The sequence below is a fragment of the Nematostella vectensis genome, chromosome 5, assembly GCF_932526225.1.
Source record: "Nematostella vectensis chromosome 5, jaNemVect1.1, whole genome shotgun sequence".
NCBI classification, from domain to species: domain Eukaryota; kingdom Metazoa; phylum Cnidaria; class Anthozoa; order Actiniaria; family Edwardsiidae; genus Nematostella; species Nematostella vectensis.
The window spans coordinates 8,396,464-8,413,024 of record NC_064038.1 but is presented as its reverse complement, the minus strand read 5'-3'; the positions used below and the strand labels follow the sequence as shown (position 1 = coordinate 8,413,024).

Sequence of the window (16,561 nt, the reverse complement as noted above, 5' to 3'; positions counted from 1 at the left end):
TACCGTTTCCTCTCTTTTGATATTAATCATGTATATTACAAACATGGGATATGATAAGGTCTGGTTATGATGATATTCACCTGCTTTGCCGCTGACCGCAAAGTATTTACATTTGGTTATTTGAGGCACGATTTAATTTAAAATTTGTCTGGAAAACTAATATGCGCCCTTTTTGGCATCGCATTTCAGCTTGATACCATATTTAATCGCCCCCGATGTTAAACCATGATGATAAGTCAGAACTAATTGTAAGTCTCGTGAATGCTTAGACCTGGCTAAGTGAAAGTGATCGTTTAGCAAATAGAGCCTACTTCTGCTTAAGTTAACAGGTAATCGGGGCTTATGCGGAAACGTATCCTTAACTTAATAAAAATTATAATACTATCACACAAATATTTGATGTTGAAGTTTTTATGCTGAAATCTGTCCAGAATAGAAGGCGTAGGTGGGGCACGAAAAGCTAGGTAAACGACATGAATATTATCTCAGGGTCAATTTTGGCGTGACATCTTAATTAATGCCATGAACTGTTCGCGTGATGTCTTTCCGTCGCTTTAAACATTTGGCTGCTCGCGTGACATTTTCCAGTCACTTTCGTTGTTTGGCTTTTCGCGTGACATCCTTCTGTCACTTTCAACATGAACTGGTCGGATGACATTTTTCCGTCGCTTTAAACATTTGGCTGCTCGCGTGACATTTTTCCGTCACTTTCTACGGTTGGCTGTTTACGTGACATTTTCCCGTCACTTTCAACGTTTGGCTGTTGGTGTGATGTCTTTCAGTCACTTTCAACGTTTGGCTGTTGGTGTGATGTCTTTCAGTCACTTTCAACGTTTGGCTGTTGGCTTGATGTTATTCCGTCATTTCCAACATCGACCTGGTCGCGCAACATTTTTCCGTCGCTTTAAACATTTGGCTGCTCGCGTGACATTTTTCCGTCACTTTCAACGGTTGGCTGTTTTCGTGACATTTTCCCGTCACTTTCAACGTTTGGCTGTTGGCTTGATGTTATTCCGTCATTTTCAACATCAACCTGGTCGCGCAACATTTTTCCGTCGCTTTAAACATTTGGCTGCTCGCGTGACATTTTTCGTCACTTTCAACGGTTGGCTGTTTTCGTGACATTTTCCCGTCACTTTCAACGTTTGGCTGTTGGTGTGATGTCTTTCAGTCACTTTCAACGTTTGGCTGTTGGCTTGATGTTATTCCGTCACTTTCAACATATGGCTGCCTTGTGACATTTTGCCGTCACTTTCGACGTTTTGCTGTTCACGTGACTTTTCGTCATTTACAACGCCGATCTGGTCACGTGACATCTTCCTGGCACTTTCAGTCTTGAGGTTGTCGGATGAGTTCTTTCCGTCACTTTCAATATTGGGCTGTTCCCGTGATACCTTTCCGTAACTTTTAACATAAGGCATTTCTTTCGAAAGCTTTCCACCATTATTTGACTCCTCGCGTGACATCTGTCCGGAACTTTCAGCATTGAGCTGGTTGCGTGACAACTTCCTGTCATTATCAATATTGGACTGCTCGTTTGAATTCTTTCCGTCACTTTTAACTCTGAGCTTTTCGTGTGTTAACTTCCTGGGCTGGTTGGAAGACATAGCTATCTCACTTTCGGCATTGGTTGCTATTTCGTTGGAATAACATATAACAGTTGGGACCTGATTAGCTCCTGTTCTTGCATACAGTTGATTATGTGCTCGGTTTTGCCGGCAACATCTTGGGTGTGCACACGTGTTGCAAGATGCACAAAGTTTAACGATGTCACGCAACTCTTTTCTGAATTCTGGTATGCGAATTGTATACAGTAATACATTCCAGAATGAATTACTGAAAATGAAAAAATCCATAATCGGAAAATAAATAGGATGATAGCAATTGCATGAGAGCATGACCACAATAGGAAGAAAACACCCGACAGTGGTGAAGGTCACAATGCACAATGTTTTGGCAAGCTTAGCATTGTTCCTGGAGGCTTGCTCGTCATCGAATCTTTTCCCGAATCTCATCTTGATCCAGATGGAAATATAGCAGATAGTTATAACAGCAAGGCAAAGGGAAGCCCCTGATACTATCGACCATCTGAAGAACAGGAGGGAGCTCTCAGCAAATGGTGGAAGAAGGTGAGAAGGCAGAAAGTAGATCGCAAATGAAAGTGCCCACAGCAAGGCAATGCATATCAGGTAACTTCTGGTTTGGGACGAGCGATGACTGAAAGGAAGGAAAACGGCATATGTTCTCTCTAAGGCAATAAAAACTAACGAGAAAAGGGATACAAACGATGCAAAATTGGACCATGTGAATGCAAACCTGCTGGCCAGACCCAAACAATTTATGAGAAATGTTAGGCCAACCTGAAAGTCCGCAACAGTCATACTCAGCAGAAAATAGGTGGATTTCTTGACTCGGAAAGACTTTCGGAGAAACACAACCAGGGCCAGAAGATTGGCACATGTTATCAAACATGCCTCGCTGACAAAGACGGTCTTAAGCAATTCTACGTTTATTGGCAAAGCTGTTCCACCAGTTGAAATGTTCATTGCTGCACTCAAATCAGCAAAACCAAGAACCAGGCATAAAATATGACTTAGTGACGAAGTCTTCACAAAGGACACCTGAGCACCTGCTTGCCGCCTTGTCAAGTGGACCGCTGAACAAGATGAAAAGATGTATTGATTTGGGGCGCTTACAGAATTGTATCTCGTCTTTGAATCTTATCTTATTCTTCGGATCTTGAGCTTGAAAAAGCGATAACGATTTTCAAGTCAGCAAAATCACTTTTCGAACTAGAGTGGAAACCTTTTACTCTGCCCCCAAAACAAGTACTGTCTCGTTCTTAAAATAATCCCTTTCGTTCAGTCTTCCGGGGTTAAAAACCGCAGATTGTCCGTCGTCTTTTAAAGCGAAAAGCTCTAGAGCGTCTGTGTGTGTTAAAGGAAACTTTAACCTTTAAAGGAAATTAATAAAAAGATTTTCATCTTCAATTATCTTTTCGGCTTTCTAAGTCGTGCGGCGCCCATAATTTACGGTCTGGGATAAGAGACCTATTCGCAATTAATTTGTTCATTTTGATGAAAATCGACATTTATTTTGAACTGCAAAAGAGTGCATATGGATTCTAACCCCCTTAACCAATCGTTCCCATGCCCCCTAGACCGACAGCCAATAATAAAAATTGATTTAGTTAGGAAGATTCCCGTTTCTAATTGAGCAGTTTCGAAACCTTGGTAATGTATTGCTCGATCTAGATAAATAATCAAAAAGGTAATTTTAGAAAGTTCGCCGCATAAAGTGTTTTAACACATCAAAACGTTTGCTAAACAAACACCAGGCGGATACATCTGTAGGGGACATCAAAGGATTCTGTTATTTCAGCCATCTACATACAAACAATAGCTAATTTTCCGTTAAGTCAAAGTCTTAGCTGGAATGTTTTAAAATTCGAAAGTTAACCCAGTGGAACATTAAATGTTTGGTTTCTCGTTCGCGGGCCAATTTTAAAACTTCGCATGAACTTTAATAGTTGTAAAATAAAAAAGGTGTCGTTGTAAAAGCAATAACATAAGGTAATATAATTGTGTTGGCTCATTCCTATCCCACAAGGTTTGGAAATTGTTAAAGAACATATATCGCTGCAACGACAAAGTGAGAAATGACGCTGACATTGTTTTGGTCTGCCTTTTCAGTGACATACCGGCTAGAGGGCATGGAGTGGGCATTTCTATTTAAAATTAAAAGGAAATGACCAGTTGGGACACGGGCTGTGTCCCCTCCCCCCTTAATGTCAACCCCCCTCCTCCCCCCTTAATGTCTCTGTATCAACCCCCCTCCCCCCTTAATGTCTCTGTATCAACCCCCCCTCCCCCCTTAATGTCTCTGTATCAACCCCCCCTCCCCCCTTAATGTCTCTGTATCAATCCCCCCCCTCCCCCCCTTAATGTCTCTGTATCAACCCCCCCTCCCCCCTTAATGTCTCTGTATCAACCCCCCCTCCCCCCTTAATGTCTCTGTATCAACCCCTCCTCCCCCCTTAATGTCTCTGTATCAATCCCCCTCCCCCCTTAATGTCTCTGTATCAACCCCCCCTCCCCCCTTAATGTCTCTGTATCAACCCCCCCTCCCCCCTTAATGTCTCTGTATCAACCCCCCTCCCCCCTTAATGTCTCTGTATCAACCCCCCCTCCCCCCTTAATGTCTCTGTATCAACCCCCCCTCCCCCCTTAATGTCTCTGTATCAATCCCCCCTCCCCCCTTAATGTCTCTGTATCAACCCCCCCCCCCCCTTAATGTCTCTGTATCAATCCCCCCTCCCCCCTTAATGTCTCTGTATCAACCCCCCCTCCCCCCTTAATGTCTCTGTATCAATCCCCCCTCCCCCCTTAATGTCTCTGTATCAACCCCCCCCCCTTAATGTCTCTGTATCAATCCCCCCTCCCCCCTTAATGTCTCTGTATCAACCCCCCTCCCCCCTTAATGTCTCTGTATCAATCCCCCCTCCCCCCTTAATGTCTCTGTATCAATCCCCCCTCCCCCCTTAATGTCTCTGTATCAACCCCCCCTCCCCCCTTAATGTCTCTGTATCAATCCCCCCTCCCCCCTTAATGTCTCTGTATCAATCCCCCCTCCCCCCTTAATGTCTCTGTATCAACCCCCCCCCCTTAATGTCTCTGTATCAATCCCCCCTCCCCCCTTAATGTCTCTGTATCAACCCCCCCTCCCCCCTTAATGTCTCTGTATCAATCGAAGAACTTGAATTTGACTTGAATTTGACTTGAAATCGAAGAACTTGAATTTGAAATATTAAGGCTCTCTCTAAAGGGGGATGTCATTATCCAAGGGGACTTTAATGCAAGAACGGGTATTTTGCAAGAATTTGCTCTGGATGATGAACAAAATGACGAATTTATGGGTCTACCAAAAGATTACCAAATTGATATTCCAAATAATAGAAATTCACAAGACTCTAAGGTGATTGACAGCCGAGGAAGAAATTTAATAGAAACGTGCACTGCACTCAATATGCGAATTTTGAACGGCAGAGTAGTAGGTGACCTTGAAGGTAAGAAAACCTGCTTTCGATACAACGGAAGCAGCGTTGTTGATTACATAATTGTAAATAATGAAAGTTTAGACATTGTTGATTATTTCATTGTGAATCCGCTTGAGCCACACCTGACTGATCACTGTTCGCTTTCATGCAGTCTAAACCTGAAATTTACATTTAAACAAAAGGATAATTCAGAAAACGTACAACTAAGTGAGCTCAAAAGATTGCGCTGGAATAACGAGATCAGTAGCGAGTCAAAGCTATTGTTCGAGTCCGAAGAAGTGCAAACAAATTTAAATGCGGCTTTAAATAATAATTGCGTAGACACATCAGTAGATCTTTTTACAGAAACGCTCTTATCCGCATGCGAAAACGCAGGACTGCGCTACCAAAACAATGACATTAAAGAGAGCAGCGTTAACAAAATGTGGTTCGACAAGGAATGTAAAAATGAAAAAGAAAATTTACGCTCACTAGGCAAATTACTTTCAAAGCAGCCTGACCAACGCGAGCTAGGAGCCGTCTTGAAGGAAAAAAAGAAGTCTTTTAAAAAACTCTGTAGGCGGAAAAAGTATACGCATTATAATAATATAGTAAACAGTATCGATTTCAGAAACTCTAAAAACACTTGGAAACAAATAAATAGGATTTTCAACAGCAATACACATAAACAATCACATCAAATTAGACCCGAAGAAGCTGCTGTTTTTCATCAGCACTTCGAACAATTAAACGCGACAATAGAATCACAAAATACAATGGAAGAAGTAGAAAAAACGCGAATAAACAATAGGCAAGGGCCATTGGATCACGAATTCACGGAACTCGAAATAACTAACGCCATAAAAAGTCTAAAAACGGGTAAAGCACCCGGCGCTGATAATATTTTAAACGAAGTATTAAAGTGCGGCGAAGAAACTCTGAAAAAGCCATTACAAATTTTGTTTAATAAAATTTTGAATAGTGGGGAATACCCATCTAGCTGGAGTTATGGTCTGATAGTACCGATCCTGAAAAAAGGAGATCCTAGTAAACCGGAAAATTTTAGAGGTATTACCTTACTCTCGTCACTAGGAAAAGTTTTCACATCCATAATGAACAACAGATTGTACAATTATCTTGTCGAAAGAAAAATAATCAAACCTGAGCAGGGAGGATTCAGAAAAGAGCATGGAACAGTGGATAGTATTTTCATCCTAAAATCTTTGATTGACAAATACGTTAAAGCAAAGCCAAAAAAGAAACAAAACTTCCTATTTACGTGTTATGTTGATTTCAGTAAAGCTTTCGACAGAGTACCAAGACACAAACTTTTTGATAAGCTAGAGCGTTCAGGCGTAACAGGGCGATTTCTTGAAGTTTTGAAATCAATTTACACAAATGATAAGTCCTCAGTCAAAATTAGAAATCTGTTAACGCCAGCCTTTAGGTGTTACAACGGAGTGAAACAGGGATGTATGATTTCCCCGACACTATTTAATTTTTATCTCAGCAGCTTGTCCGAGGAACTAAATACAGTAAGAAATTGCAACGATGTCGAACTCAATTCACGACCTATTAGTTGTTTACTTTATGCCGACGATTTGGTAATCGTCTCGAAGACTGCCACGGGGCTACAAAAATATTTAGACAAACTAAGCGAATTTTGTGATGAAGCAAAACTCACTGTTAATCTAGAAAAAACTAAGATAATGATATTTAATAACTCTGGGAAAACAATGAACAACTATCTCTTTAAATACAGAAACAGTAAAGTTGACATTGTCAAGTCATATAAATACCTTGGGGTGCATTTTAGCACCTTTGGGAACTTCAGCCTAGCAAAGCAAGAAATAAAGAAGGTCGGACTAAAAGCTTTGTATAAGCTTCGAAAAGAAATGGGAAACCACTTTAGAGACAAAATAACTCTAACACTTAGGCTCTTTGATACCCTTGTAACCCCAATTCTATTATATAGTAGCGAGGTGTGGGGAACAGACTGCAATGACAAACTAGAAAAAGACCCCATAGAATCTGTACACACAAGGTTTATACGTTGGCTGCTAGGCGTCAACAGGTACTGCAGTTCTAATGCATGTAGATCCGAGGTCGGTAGATTTCCAATGCGTTTAAAAGCCAAATGTAGAGCAATAAAATATTGGCAAAAAATGATAAATTCTGACCACAGTAAACTTGCTGTGTTGGCTTTCCTAGATTCTTTAGAAAATAACAGCAAGGTAACTTGGGTGCACAAACTGAAAAACATTTTAGATCGAGCAGGCTTGGGCTATATATGGCTTGATGCCCCAAACACGTCTATAAATTTAATAAAGATGCGCTTTGAAGATATCGAGCGACAGGTGTGGCTAAGTGAGATTCACAATGATAGTAGAAGAGACCCACGCCAAAAGAATAAATTGCGAACTTTCAGGACCTTCAAGGTGGTCTACGAACTTGAAAAATATCTTACCCAAATTAATAATGTACAACACAGAATTGCCGTCACAAAATTAAGACTAAGCAATCATAATTTGGCCATCGAAACAGGTAGACATGCCAAACCATATGTGCCCCCAAATGAGAGGAGGTGCACGATTTGCAAAAATGGAATAGAAAACGAAGAACACTTTCTTGTAAAATGCCCTACATACAACGCGATTAGAAAGGCATACTATAGTGTTATCAAAGACAAAACTAATATCAACTTAAATGCAATGACATCTGAAAGAGCTTTCCTTTTTATTATTACCATGGATCAAAGAAACGAGATCATTAACAGGGAAACTGCAAAATATATTTTTGACTGCACAAGAAAAAGATTTGAATGCCTAAAAGAATAAATGCACACCACGGATAATGACAACCTCCTTTTTATCTTAACTATTTGGAAAAACACCTGATATATAATCATGTATAAGGGTACCAAATAAAATATATTGATTGATTGACCCCCCCTCCCCCCTTAATGTCTCTGTATCAATCCCCCCCCTCCCCCCTTAATGTCTCTGTATCAACCCCCCTCCCCCCTTAATGTCTCTGTATCAATCCCCCCTCCCCCCTTAATGTCTCTGTATCAATCTCCCCTCCCCCCTTAATGTCTCTGTATCAACCCCCCCTCCCCCCTTAATGTCTCTGTATCAACCCCCCCTCCCCCCTTAATGTCTCTGTATCAACCCCCCCCTCCCCCCTTAATGTCTCTGTATCAACCCCCCCTCCCCCCTTAATGTCTCTGTATCAACCCCCCCCCCTCCCCCCTTAATGTCTCTGTATCAATCCCCCCTCCCCCCTTAATGTCTCTGTATCAACCCCCCTCCCCCCTTAATGTCTCTGTATCAATCCCCCTCCCCCCTTAATGTCTCTGTATCAACCCCCCCCTCCCCCCTTAATGTCTCTGTATCAACCCCCCCTCCCCCTTAATGTCTCTGTATCAATCCCCCCTCCCCCCTTAATGTCTCTGTATCAACCCCCCTCCCCCCTTAATGTCTCTGTATCAACCCCCCCCTCCCCTTAATGTCTCTGTATCAACCCCCCTCCCCCCCTTAATGTCTCTGTATCAACCCCCCCTCCCCCCTTAATGTCTCTGTATCAACCCCCCCTCCCCCCTTAATGTCTCTGCATCAACCCCCCCTCCCCCCTTAATGTCTCTGTATCAACCCCCCCCCCTCCCCCCCTTAATGTCTCTGTATCAATCCCCCCTCCCCCCTTAATGTCTCTGTATCAACCCCCCCTCCCCCCTTAATGTCTCTGTATCAACCCCCCCCCTCCCCTTAATGTCTCTGTATCAACCCCCCTCCCCCCCTTAATGTCTCTGTATCAACCCCCCCTTCCCCCCTTAATGTCTCTGTATCAACCCCCCCTCCCCCCTTAATGTCTCTGTATCAACCCCCCCCTCCCCCCCTTAATGTCTCTGTATCAATCCCCCCTCCCCCCTTAATGTCTCTGTATCAACCCCCCTCCCCCCTTAATGTCTCTGTATCAATCCCCCTCCCCCCCTTAATGTCTCTGTATCAACCCCCCTCTCCCCCCTTAATGTCTCTGTATCAACCCCCCCTCCCCCCTTAATGTCTCTGTATCAATCCCCCCTCCCCCCTTAATGTCTCTGTATCAACCCCCCCTCCCCCCTTAATGTCTCTGTATCAACCCCCCCCCTCCCCTTAATGACAGACAGACAGACAGACAGATTTTATTTATTGGTCCCTTGAAACAGTAAAGTTACATCGGTTAGTGACCAAAAAATTTTTAATTTTAATGTGATTGTTCTTAGTTTTAGTTTACATTGTATTGCCTTTCTTTCATTTTTTCTTTTTCTAAATCTTTTCTAATTGTTTTTAGTTACTACTTAGTTTTACATTGTATTTTCTTTTTTCTTTTTTTCTTCCCTTTTTTCCCCTTTCCTTTTTTTTATTTTTATTTGTATTTGTATTTTTTTTTTTTTTTTTTTTTTTGCTCTGCTTACTTCAGATTTCTATTGTGCTTTAGGTTTAATTTTTCATATTAGCGTTTCCCTTAGCTTGAAACATTCGGAAATGTACCTTGCAGCTATCCCTGCTAATTGAGTTGGCGGATTTATTAGTAAATTGAAAAGGCGTTTTTGTGTAATTTGATTGCGCTGCAAATTTTGGATAACTGAGTTTCGTAGCTCTTTGTATGTTTGGCATTGTACTAGAAAGTGAAATTCATTTTCCACGTCATTTTTGCATGTTGGGCAAATCCGATCTTTTTCCTTTGTGTAAGGCCTCGTGTGTCTGCCTTTCTCAATTTGCAATTGGTGATTACTTATTCTTAGTTTTGTTAGCGCAACTCTATGTTTCACATTAGGGATGGCTACAAGGTAATTCTCTAATTCATATTTGTCTTTAAAAGTTCTATAAGTTCTTAGTTTGTTCATTTCGTTACTGTTTTTCCTTTGGTCATTGAAAATTTCCCCATGCCATTTCTGAAAATACATATCATTAAGTCGTTTAGAGAAAATATCAAGGAACAATGTAGGGTCGGTTTCATTTTGATAGAGCCACATAAACCCAAAACCCGCTTTGAAAATTATTTCTTTTGTTTTGTGGGTCCAGTAGGACACGTGAGGGTTATTTACACACTCTGTATAAACTACTTTTGAGAGGGCCTCTTCTTTTGACCGAAGGTTGATCCAGTATTTTATGTTCCTATATGTTGCATTTATACAAAGAGGATATCTGCCTAGTTCCCCTCTGCACGCATTGTTCACAGCCGTTTTTCCAGTTCCTAGTAACATTTTACAGAATTTAAGATGTACTGATTCAAGCGGATCTCTATCATCAACACAGCTTTTATTATCGGCACCCCATACCTCGCTGCCATACAATAAAATTGGTTTGATCAGTGCATCAAACAGTTTTAATGTAAGATTAATGTCTGATCTGAAGTGAATACCGAGATCTTTCCTTAACTTAAATAAAGCTTTGAGTGCGGTTTTTTTAAGCTCCTCTTTTGCTAAGTTAAAGTTTCCTACCGCGCTGAATACTAGCCCTAGGTACTTATAAGATTTGACATTTTCCAATTGTTCCCTGTTCAAAAGGAATTGATAGTTATTCATTACTTTGCCTATGTTATTAAAAATCATCACCTTAGTTTTTGAAGTATTGACTTTTAGACTATTTTCTTCTGAGTAGATAGAAAGTCTATTTAAAAGGTCTTGCAGACCACTACTTGTTTCCGAGAAAAGTACTAAGTCGTCTGCATACAGAAGACAATTTAATTTTGTGTTGCCTAAGATGTGGGCACTTGAAGATTTCGCTAAGGTATCAGGTAAATCGCTAAGGAACAGATTAAAAAGAGTTGGACTCAACATGCATCCTTGTTTTACCCCAACCATGCATCTAAAACTTTCACTAATTGAATCCCCTATCTTCCCACACGATATATCATTGGAGTACATTGATCTTAGAACTTCGTAAAAGTTTCCAGAAATACCAGCTTGTTGTATTTTCGCAAATAGTTTATCTCTAGGAATGCTGTCAAAGGCCTTTCGGAAGTCTATGAAGCAAGTGAAAAGCATATTGTTTTTCTTCTTGGGCTTGCTTTTTACTACTCTGTCGATAACGGTTTTCAGAATAAATATACTGTCTACTGTTGAGTGTTTTTTCCTAAACCCCCCTTGTTCCTTCTTTAGATATCCTTTCTGCACAAGGTAGTCATAGAGTCTTGAATTAAGTATAGATGTAAATAACTTACTGAGGCATGATAAAAGTGTTATTCCTCTATAATTGTTGACGTCAGAGCGATCGCCTTTTTTGAAAATTGGAATAATAAAACCCAGATTCCATTCTTGTGGAAACACTCCTGACCTAAGAATGATGTTGAATAACCTAGTTAGGTAGGGTAGTAAAGTATCTTTACCATATTTTAGTAGCTCGTTTAGTATATTATCGTGACCGGGAGCTTTGTTGTTTTTAAGGTTTTCTATAGCTAAATTTACCTCCTCTAGCCGTATCTCTGAGTCTAAAGGACCCGTCTGGTCTCTACAGTTAGTGATGGATAAATTTGTGGTTGTAGTTTTGTTTAAGTCCATGAAGTGTGAGTGTAAGCTTTCTATTTCTAAATCACATTCTTGTTGTTTTTTGTCTTTCCCTACGCTGAATAGATTCTTAAGTGATCGCCAAAGTTTTTTGCTATCTTTGAAATCCAAATTTTTGATACCGCTTGCTCTGTATTGATATTTCTTACGCTTACATAATTTCTTGAATTTTTTCTTCTTCCAAAATAGCTCCCGCCTTAGCTCACTGTCATTGGGTGAGTTACATATCTTCCTTCCACACCGTTTAAGGTTTGCCTTCTCTGATCGACTGTATCAACCCCCCAATCTCTGTATCAACCCCCCTCCCCCCCTTAATGTCTCTGTATCAACCCCCCCTCCCCCCTTAATGTCTCTGTATCAACCCCCCCTCCCCCCTTAATGTCTCTGCATCAACCCCCCTCCCCCCTTAATGTCTCTGTATCAACCCCCCCCCTCCCCCCCTTAATGTCTCTGTATCAATCCCCCCCTCCCCCCTTAATGTCTCTGTATCAACCCCCCCCCTCCCCCCTTAATGTCTCTGTATCAACCCCCCCCCTCCCCCCTTAATGTCTCTGTATCAACCCCCCCCCCCTCCCCCCTTAATGTCTCTGTATCAACCCCCCCTCCCCCCTTAATGTCTCTGTATCAACCCCCCCTCCCCCCTTAATGTCTCTGCATCAACCCCCCCTCCCCCCCTAGTATTTCGAGGTCCGTTACGGCCCTGCTTTTATTCCTAAACTTGGTCTTTAAATCTCTACATAAATAAATGTTTCTCAAAATTACGCTATGACTTCCAACTGCATTGTGGTTTCCATCCGAAAATCTTTGCGTTTTATCATTGGAAGCCAAAACAAAAAGCTGACCGATCAAAAGCAGATATGTTAAAGTTTAACAATTGAATGACGGAAGCGAGAAACGTTTTATACAGTTGGAAATCATTGGCGACAGTTCGCTCAATATTGAAAAAAGTAAATTATTACGCTATTCAAAACAGCTCCATTATTCACGGAAATCTAGGTATTTTTTTCTCTTTTTCACTAACAAACAAAGTATTTATAGTTAAACTACTGTGCTTCCGATGACGCTTATTACGAGTGTGAAGCAACTTAAAGTGCATCTCCAGGGAAAGGGAAGACCGTTTTGCGCAAAATGTACATTATCTGAGGCTTAACTTTCCCGAAAAAAAAAATCGAATTCCTCCAATCCTGAATATTTGGCATCTTTTCAAACGCACGCGATTTGGCTTGGTTTGGCCGCCATCTTGAAACACCAACCAACTCAGTCCCCTCTCGGTCAGAGCTCGAGAAGGCGCGAAAGGATTGCCATACAGTCGTTTGACAAAAGGTTGTCATCAACGGGCTTTGCGACTACGCGACAAGCCCGCATGTAAGCATGGGTAAGTCAATATTCAAGTTTTTTTTCCGCTCTCTCTTTCCCATAGTGAAATTGGATAAAAACGCATGTGGAATTAAAGTAGAATAAATAGAATAAAGAAAATGTAATTTTCTGCAACCCAATTGCCCCCTTAAGAAAGCTGGTCGGCTAGATCCAGCCAAGAATAGAGTAGAGGGCATCTGAACGATATCATCTGTTGAACTGAATAACATCATCTATCTATCCTACTGGTAATACGACTGATGTTGTTTTTAATTGCGTTTTCTGTAGAAAATATTACCAGCCTCCTAAAGCGATGTTCAAATCCAGCAGAGCAATCAATTTAAAAATGTATTGTATCCCATTCCCAGATGGTGCCAATCACGTCACGATATGAGCAACTCATTTTATGCCATATTGGTCGAAATAAGGGATGTTGAAAAACTTATACACATATTGGAATCATTGCTTAGTTTGAAATATAAAGTACAATTGTCTGCAAGAAACAATTTCAAGTATCGAGAAATAAAAAATTGTATGTAGGAGTAGCAGTCGAAATCGTGTTTGCTTTAACTCGTCAGGGTGATATTAATTGCCTCTATTAGAAAAGAAAACATTCTTAATAAAAAAATGTAATTTTCGGCAACTGAATCAGCTAGATCTAGCCAAGGTAGAGTAGAGGGTAGCTAAACGATTTCATCTATGGAGGTCTATGGGGTAGCTAAACGATTTCATCTATGGAGGTCTGTACTTAAATAACACCATCTATCCGAATTGTAATACGACTGATGTTGTTTTTAATTGCGTTTTCTGTAGAAAATATTACCAGCCTCCTAAGGCGATGTTCAAATCCAGCTGAGCAATAAATTTAAAAATGTATTGTATCCCATTCCCAGATTGTGCCAATCACGTTTCCTCGCAATATGAGCAACTCATTTTATGCCATATTGGTCAAAATAAGTATGGTAAGAAGGTGGTATTAATTGCCTCTATTAGAAAACATCCTTGCTCTAACTATTGAAATGAAATCTCTATTTGCACATTCGCACTGAACTGTCTTGAATCCACATTTTGAGGTGACAGGAGCAGTACAGATCATTGAAATATTGGGTAAGAAGAAGGTTTTACAGAAATGAAATTGCAAACAGATTTCGAATTGATATTTGAGAAAGATATGTTTTTTTAACTGTGATAAAGAACCTTTGCTACTTTTCTTTTAGATTCTATTGGTTTTCAAGTTAATCTCTTCTCGAAGTTCTTTTCTGGTAAGTACACAATTAGCGTGAATTTCCTAAAAAAAATATGAACAACCGTCTTGCGCGCATGAACAAATTGGCACAAACCTTGAAGTTTGTGAACTTTCTACATAATTTGATGCATTTCCAATAGAATGAGAGTGATATTAACTTTTTGGAATTGCAGTTAAACCTTTGTAAAATGTTATCACAACATGTTACATAAAACAAATATTGTCATGCAGAGTCGAAAGCACAGAAACAAAATTTGCCGAACCTTTTTTACTGCAAAATGACTTGGCCTTTTGTTGTTTACCTAATCTTTTTTCCCTATTTTTCAATAAAACCGCTCATTTTCGTTTTCGTATCTGTTTTTTTATTACTCACATTAGAACAACATATAAGAAGTAGAGTTCAATAATTTCTTTTAAGTTCTCGATTAATATGATACTATATTATAAAGACGCCACTTCAGGCGTCGAAGATAATCTCACACGCTTTACGTTTGTTAATGTTACCGTAGGCTCAAGTATAGTTGGCTTTTGCTTTGGTCTTCGATTTTTTTCAGGTCGAATTCATAGGCGTGAATTCACTAAGAAATATCGTCATGCTATGCATACACAAGCTTTAAGTACTAATCTTTCCGTGAACTTTCTACATAATTCGATGCATTATCTTTAAAATACTTTTGAAAGTTCGTAGACACGAACGTGTAAGTGTGTCCTTAAAATCAAATCAAAGATGAGTGGAATTACATTGGTTGTAGCTTTTTGCAGTAAAACCTCTGAATGTATTCTCACAACGTTTGCCGTTATTTCGGCAAACAAATTTGTCGAACTTTTTAAACTGCAAAATAAGTTGGCAAACATTAATAGATTAAGCAAGGCCTTTTGTTGATAACCTGATCTTTTATTCTATAAAGCAGCTTATTTTCCGTTTTTTTTTCGTTTTCTTTATTTCTTTTCCGCTCAGATAAGAACACCATATAAGATGTAATGTGTAGTTCCAGATAATATCCATATCCCCCCCCCCCCCAATTGAGAGGGGCGAAGGTATGCCCCCCACCCCTCTGGAATTTCCAACCCCCTGGAAAAAAAATAAATACAGAAACTGTTAAGGAAAAAGGGCATTTTCCCCCTCCCCTCTGGAAATTCCAGTAATGAAATTGCAAACAGATTTCGAATTGATATTTGAGAAAGATATGGGGTTTTTTTAACTGTGATAAAGAACCTTTGCTACTTTTCTTTTAGATTCTATTGGTTTTCAAGTTAATCTCTTCTCGAAGTTCTTTTCTGGTAAGTACACAATTAGCGTGAATTTTCAAAAAAAAAATTATGAACAACCGTCTTGCACGCATGAACAAATCGACACAAACCTTGAAGTTTGTGAACTTTCTACATAATTTGATGCATTTCCAATAGAATGAGAGTGATAGTAACTTTTTTGAATTGCAGTTAAACCTTTGTAAAATGTTATCACAACATGTTACATAAAACAAATATTGTCATGCAGAGTCGATAGCACACAAACCAAATTTGCCGAACCATTTTTTTACTGCAAAATGACTTGGCCTTTTGTTGTTTACCTAATCTTTTTTCCCTATTTTTCAATAAAACAGCTCATTTTCGTTTTCTTATATCTGTTTTTTTTTTCACTCACATTAGAACAACATATAAGAAGTAGAGTTCAATAATTTCTTTTAAGTTCTCGATTAATATGATACTATATTATACAGACGCCACTTCAGGCGTCGAAGATAATCTCACACGCTTTACGTTTTTGTTAATGTTACCGTAGGCTCAAGTATAGTTGGCTTTTGCTTTGGTCTTCTTCGATTTTTTTCAGGTCGAATTCATAGGCGTGAATTCACTAAGAAATATCGTCATGCTATGCATACACAAGCTTTAAGTACAAATCTTTCAGTGAACTTTCTACATAATTCGATGCATTATCTTTAAAATACTTTTGAAAGTTCGTAGACACGAACGTGTAAGTGTGTCCTTAAAATCAAATCAAAGATGAGTGGAATTACATTGGTTGTAGCTTTTTGCAGTAAAACCTCTGAATGTATTCTCACAACGTTTGCCGTTCTTTCGGCAAACAAATTTGTCGAACTTTTTTAACTGCAAAATAAGTTGGCAAACATTAATAGATTAAGCAAGGCCTTTTGTTGATAACCTGATCTTTTATTCTATAAAGCAGCTTATTTTCCGTTTTTTTTTTCGTTTTCTTTATTTTTTTTTCCGCTCAGATAAGAACACCATATAAGATGTAATGTGTAGTTCCAGATAATATCCATATGAAAAAAAAATAAATACAGAAACTGTTAAGGAAAAAGGGCATTTTCCCCCTCCCCTCTGGAAATTCCAGGGCCACCAGCCCTCCGGAATT

General features: G+C 39.7%; 3 protein-coding genes and 1 long non-coding RNA gene across 4 annotated transcripts; 2 read left to right on the top strand and 2 right to left on the bottom strand.

The window, feature by feature from the left end:
* LOC116613858 (melatonin receptor type 1B-B) lies at positions 1–2,904 on the bottom strand. The gene has a single exon (XM_032374345.2). It carries the CDS (start codon positions 2,544–2,546, stop codon positions 1,203–1,205), a length of 1,344 nt encoding a protein of 447 aa, XP_032230236.2. The 5' UTR covers positions 2,547–2,904; the 3' UTR covers positions 1–1,202.
* A 1,862-nt stretch (positions 2,905–4,766) lies between these two features.
* Positions 4,767–7,977, top strand: LOC125563144. Its single transcript, XM_048728018.1, has 2 exons — positions 4,767–5,834; positions 6,019–7,977. The coding sequence occupies exons 1-2, from the start codon at positions 4,912–4,914 to the stop codon at positions 6,050–6,052; spliced, it is 957 nt and encodes a 318-aa protein (XP_048583975.1). The 5' UTR covers positions 4,767–4,911; the 3' UTR covers positions 6,053–7,977.
* A 1,377-nt stretch (positions 7,978–9,354) lies between these two features.
* Positions 9,355–11,489, bottom strand: LOC125563170. Its single transcript, XM_048728099.1, has 2 exons — positions 9,526–11,489; positions 9,355–9,423 (listed from the first exon to the last, which is right to left on the bottom strand). The coding sequence occupies exons 1-2, from the start codon at positions 11,061–11,063 to the stop codon at positions 9,378–9,380; spliced, it is 1,584 nt and encodes a 527-aa protein (XP_048584056.1). The 5' UTR covers positions 11,064–11,489; the 3' UTR covers positions 9,355–9,377.
* Positions 11,490–12,213: 724 nt separating this feature from the next.
* LOC125563216 lies at positions 12,214–16,536 on the top strand. Its single transcript, XR_007308231.1, has 3 exons — positions 12,214–14,045; positions 14,156–14,200; positions 15,421–16,536. It is a non-coding gene; the product is annotated as an uncharacterized LOC125563216 (long non-coding RNA).
* The last annotated feature ends 25 nt before the right edge of the window (positions 16,537–16,561 follow it).

Coding starts and splice junctions, on each gene's coding strand:
- LOC125563144 (XM_048728018.1), top strand. CDS start 4,912: ATGGGTCTACCAAAAGATTACCAAATTGATATTCCAAATAATAGAAAT. Junction 5,835..6,018: donor GAAGAAGTAGAAAAAACGCG/AATAAACAATAG, acceptor ATTTTGAATAGT/GGGGAATACCCATCTAGCTG.
- LOC116613858 (XM_032374345.2), bottom strand. CDS start 2,546: ATGAACATTTCAACTGGTGGAACAGCTTTGCCAATAAACGTAGAATTG.
- LOC125563170 (XM_048728099.1), bottom strand. CDS start 11,063: ATGCTTTTCACTTGCTTCATAGACTTCCGAAAGGCCTTTGACAGCATT. Junction 9,424..9,525: donor AAGCTAAGGGAAACGCTAAT/ATGAAAAATTAA, acceptor AAAAAAAAGGAA/AGGGGAAAAAAGGGAAGAAA.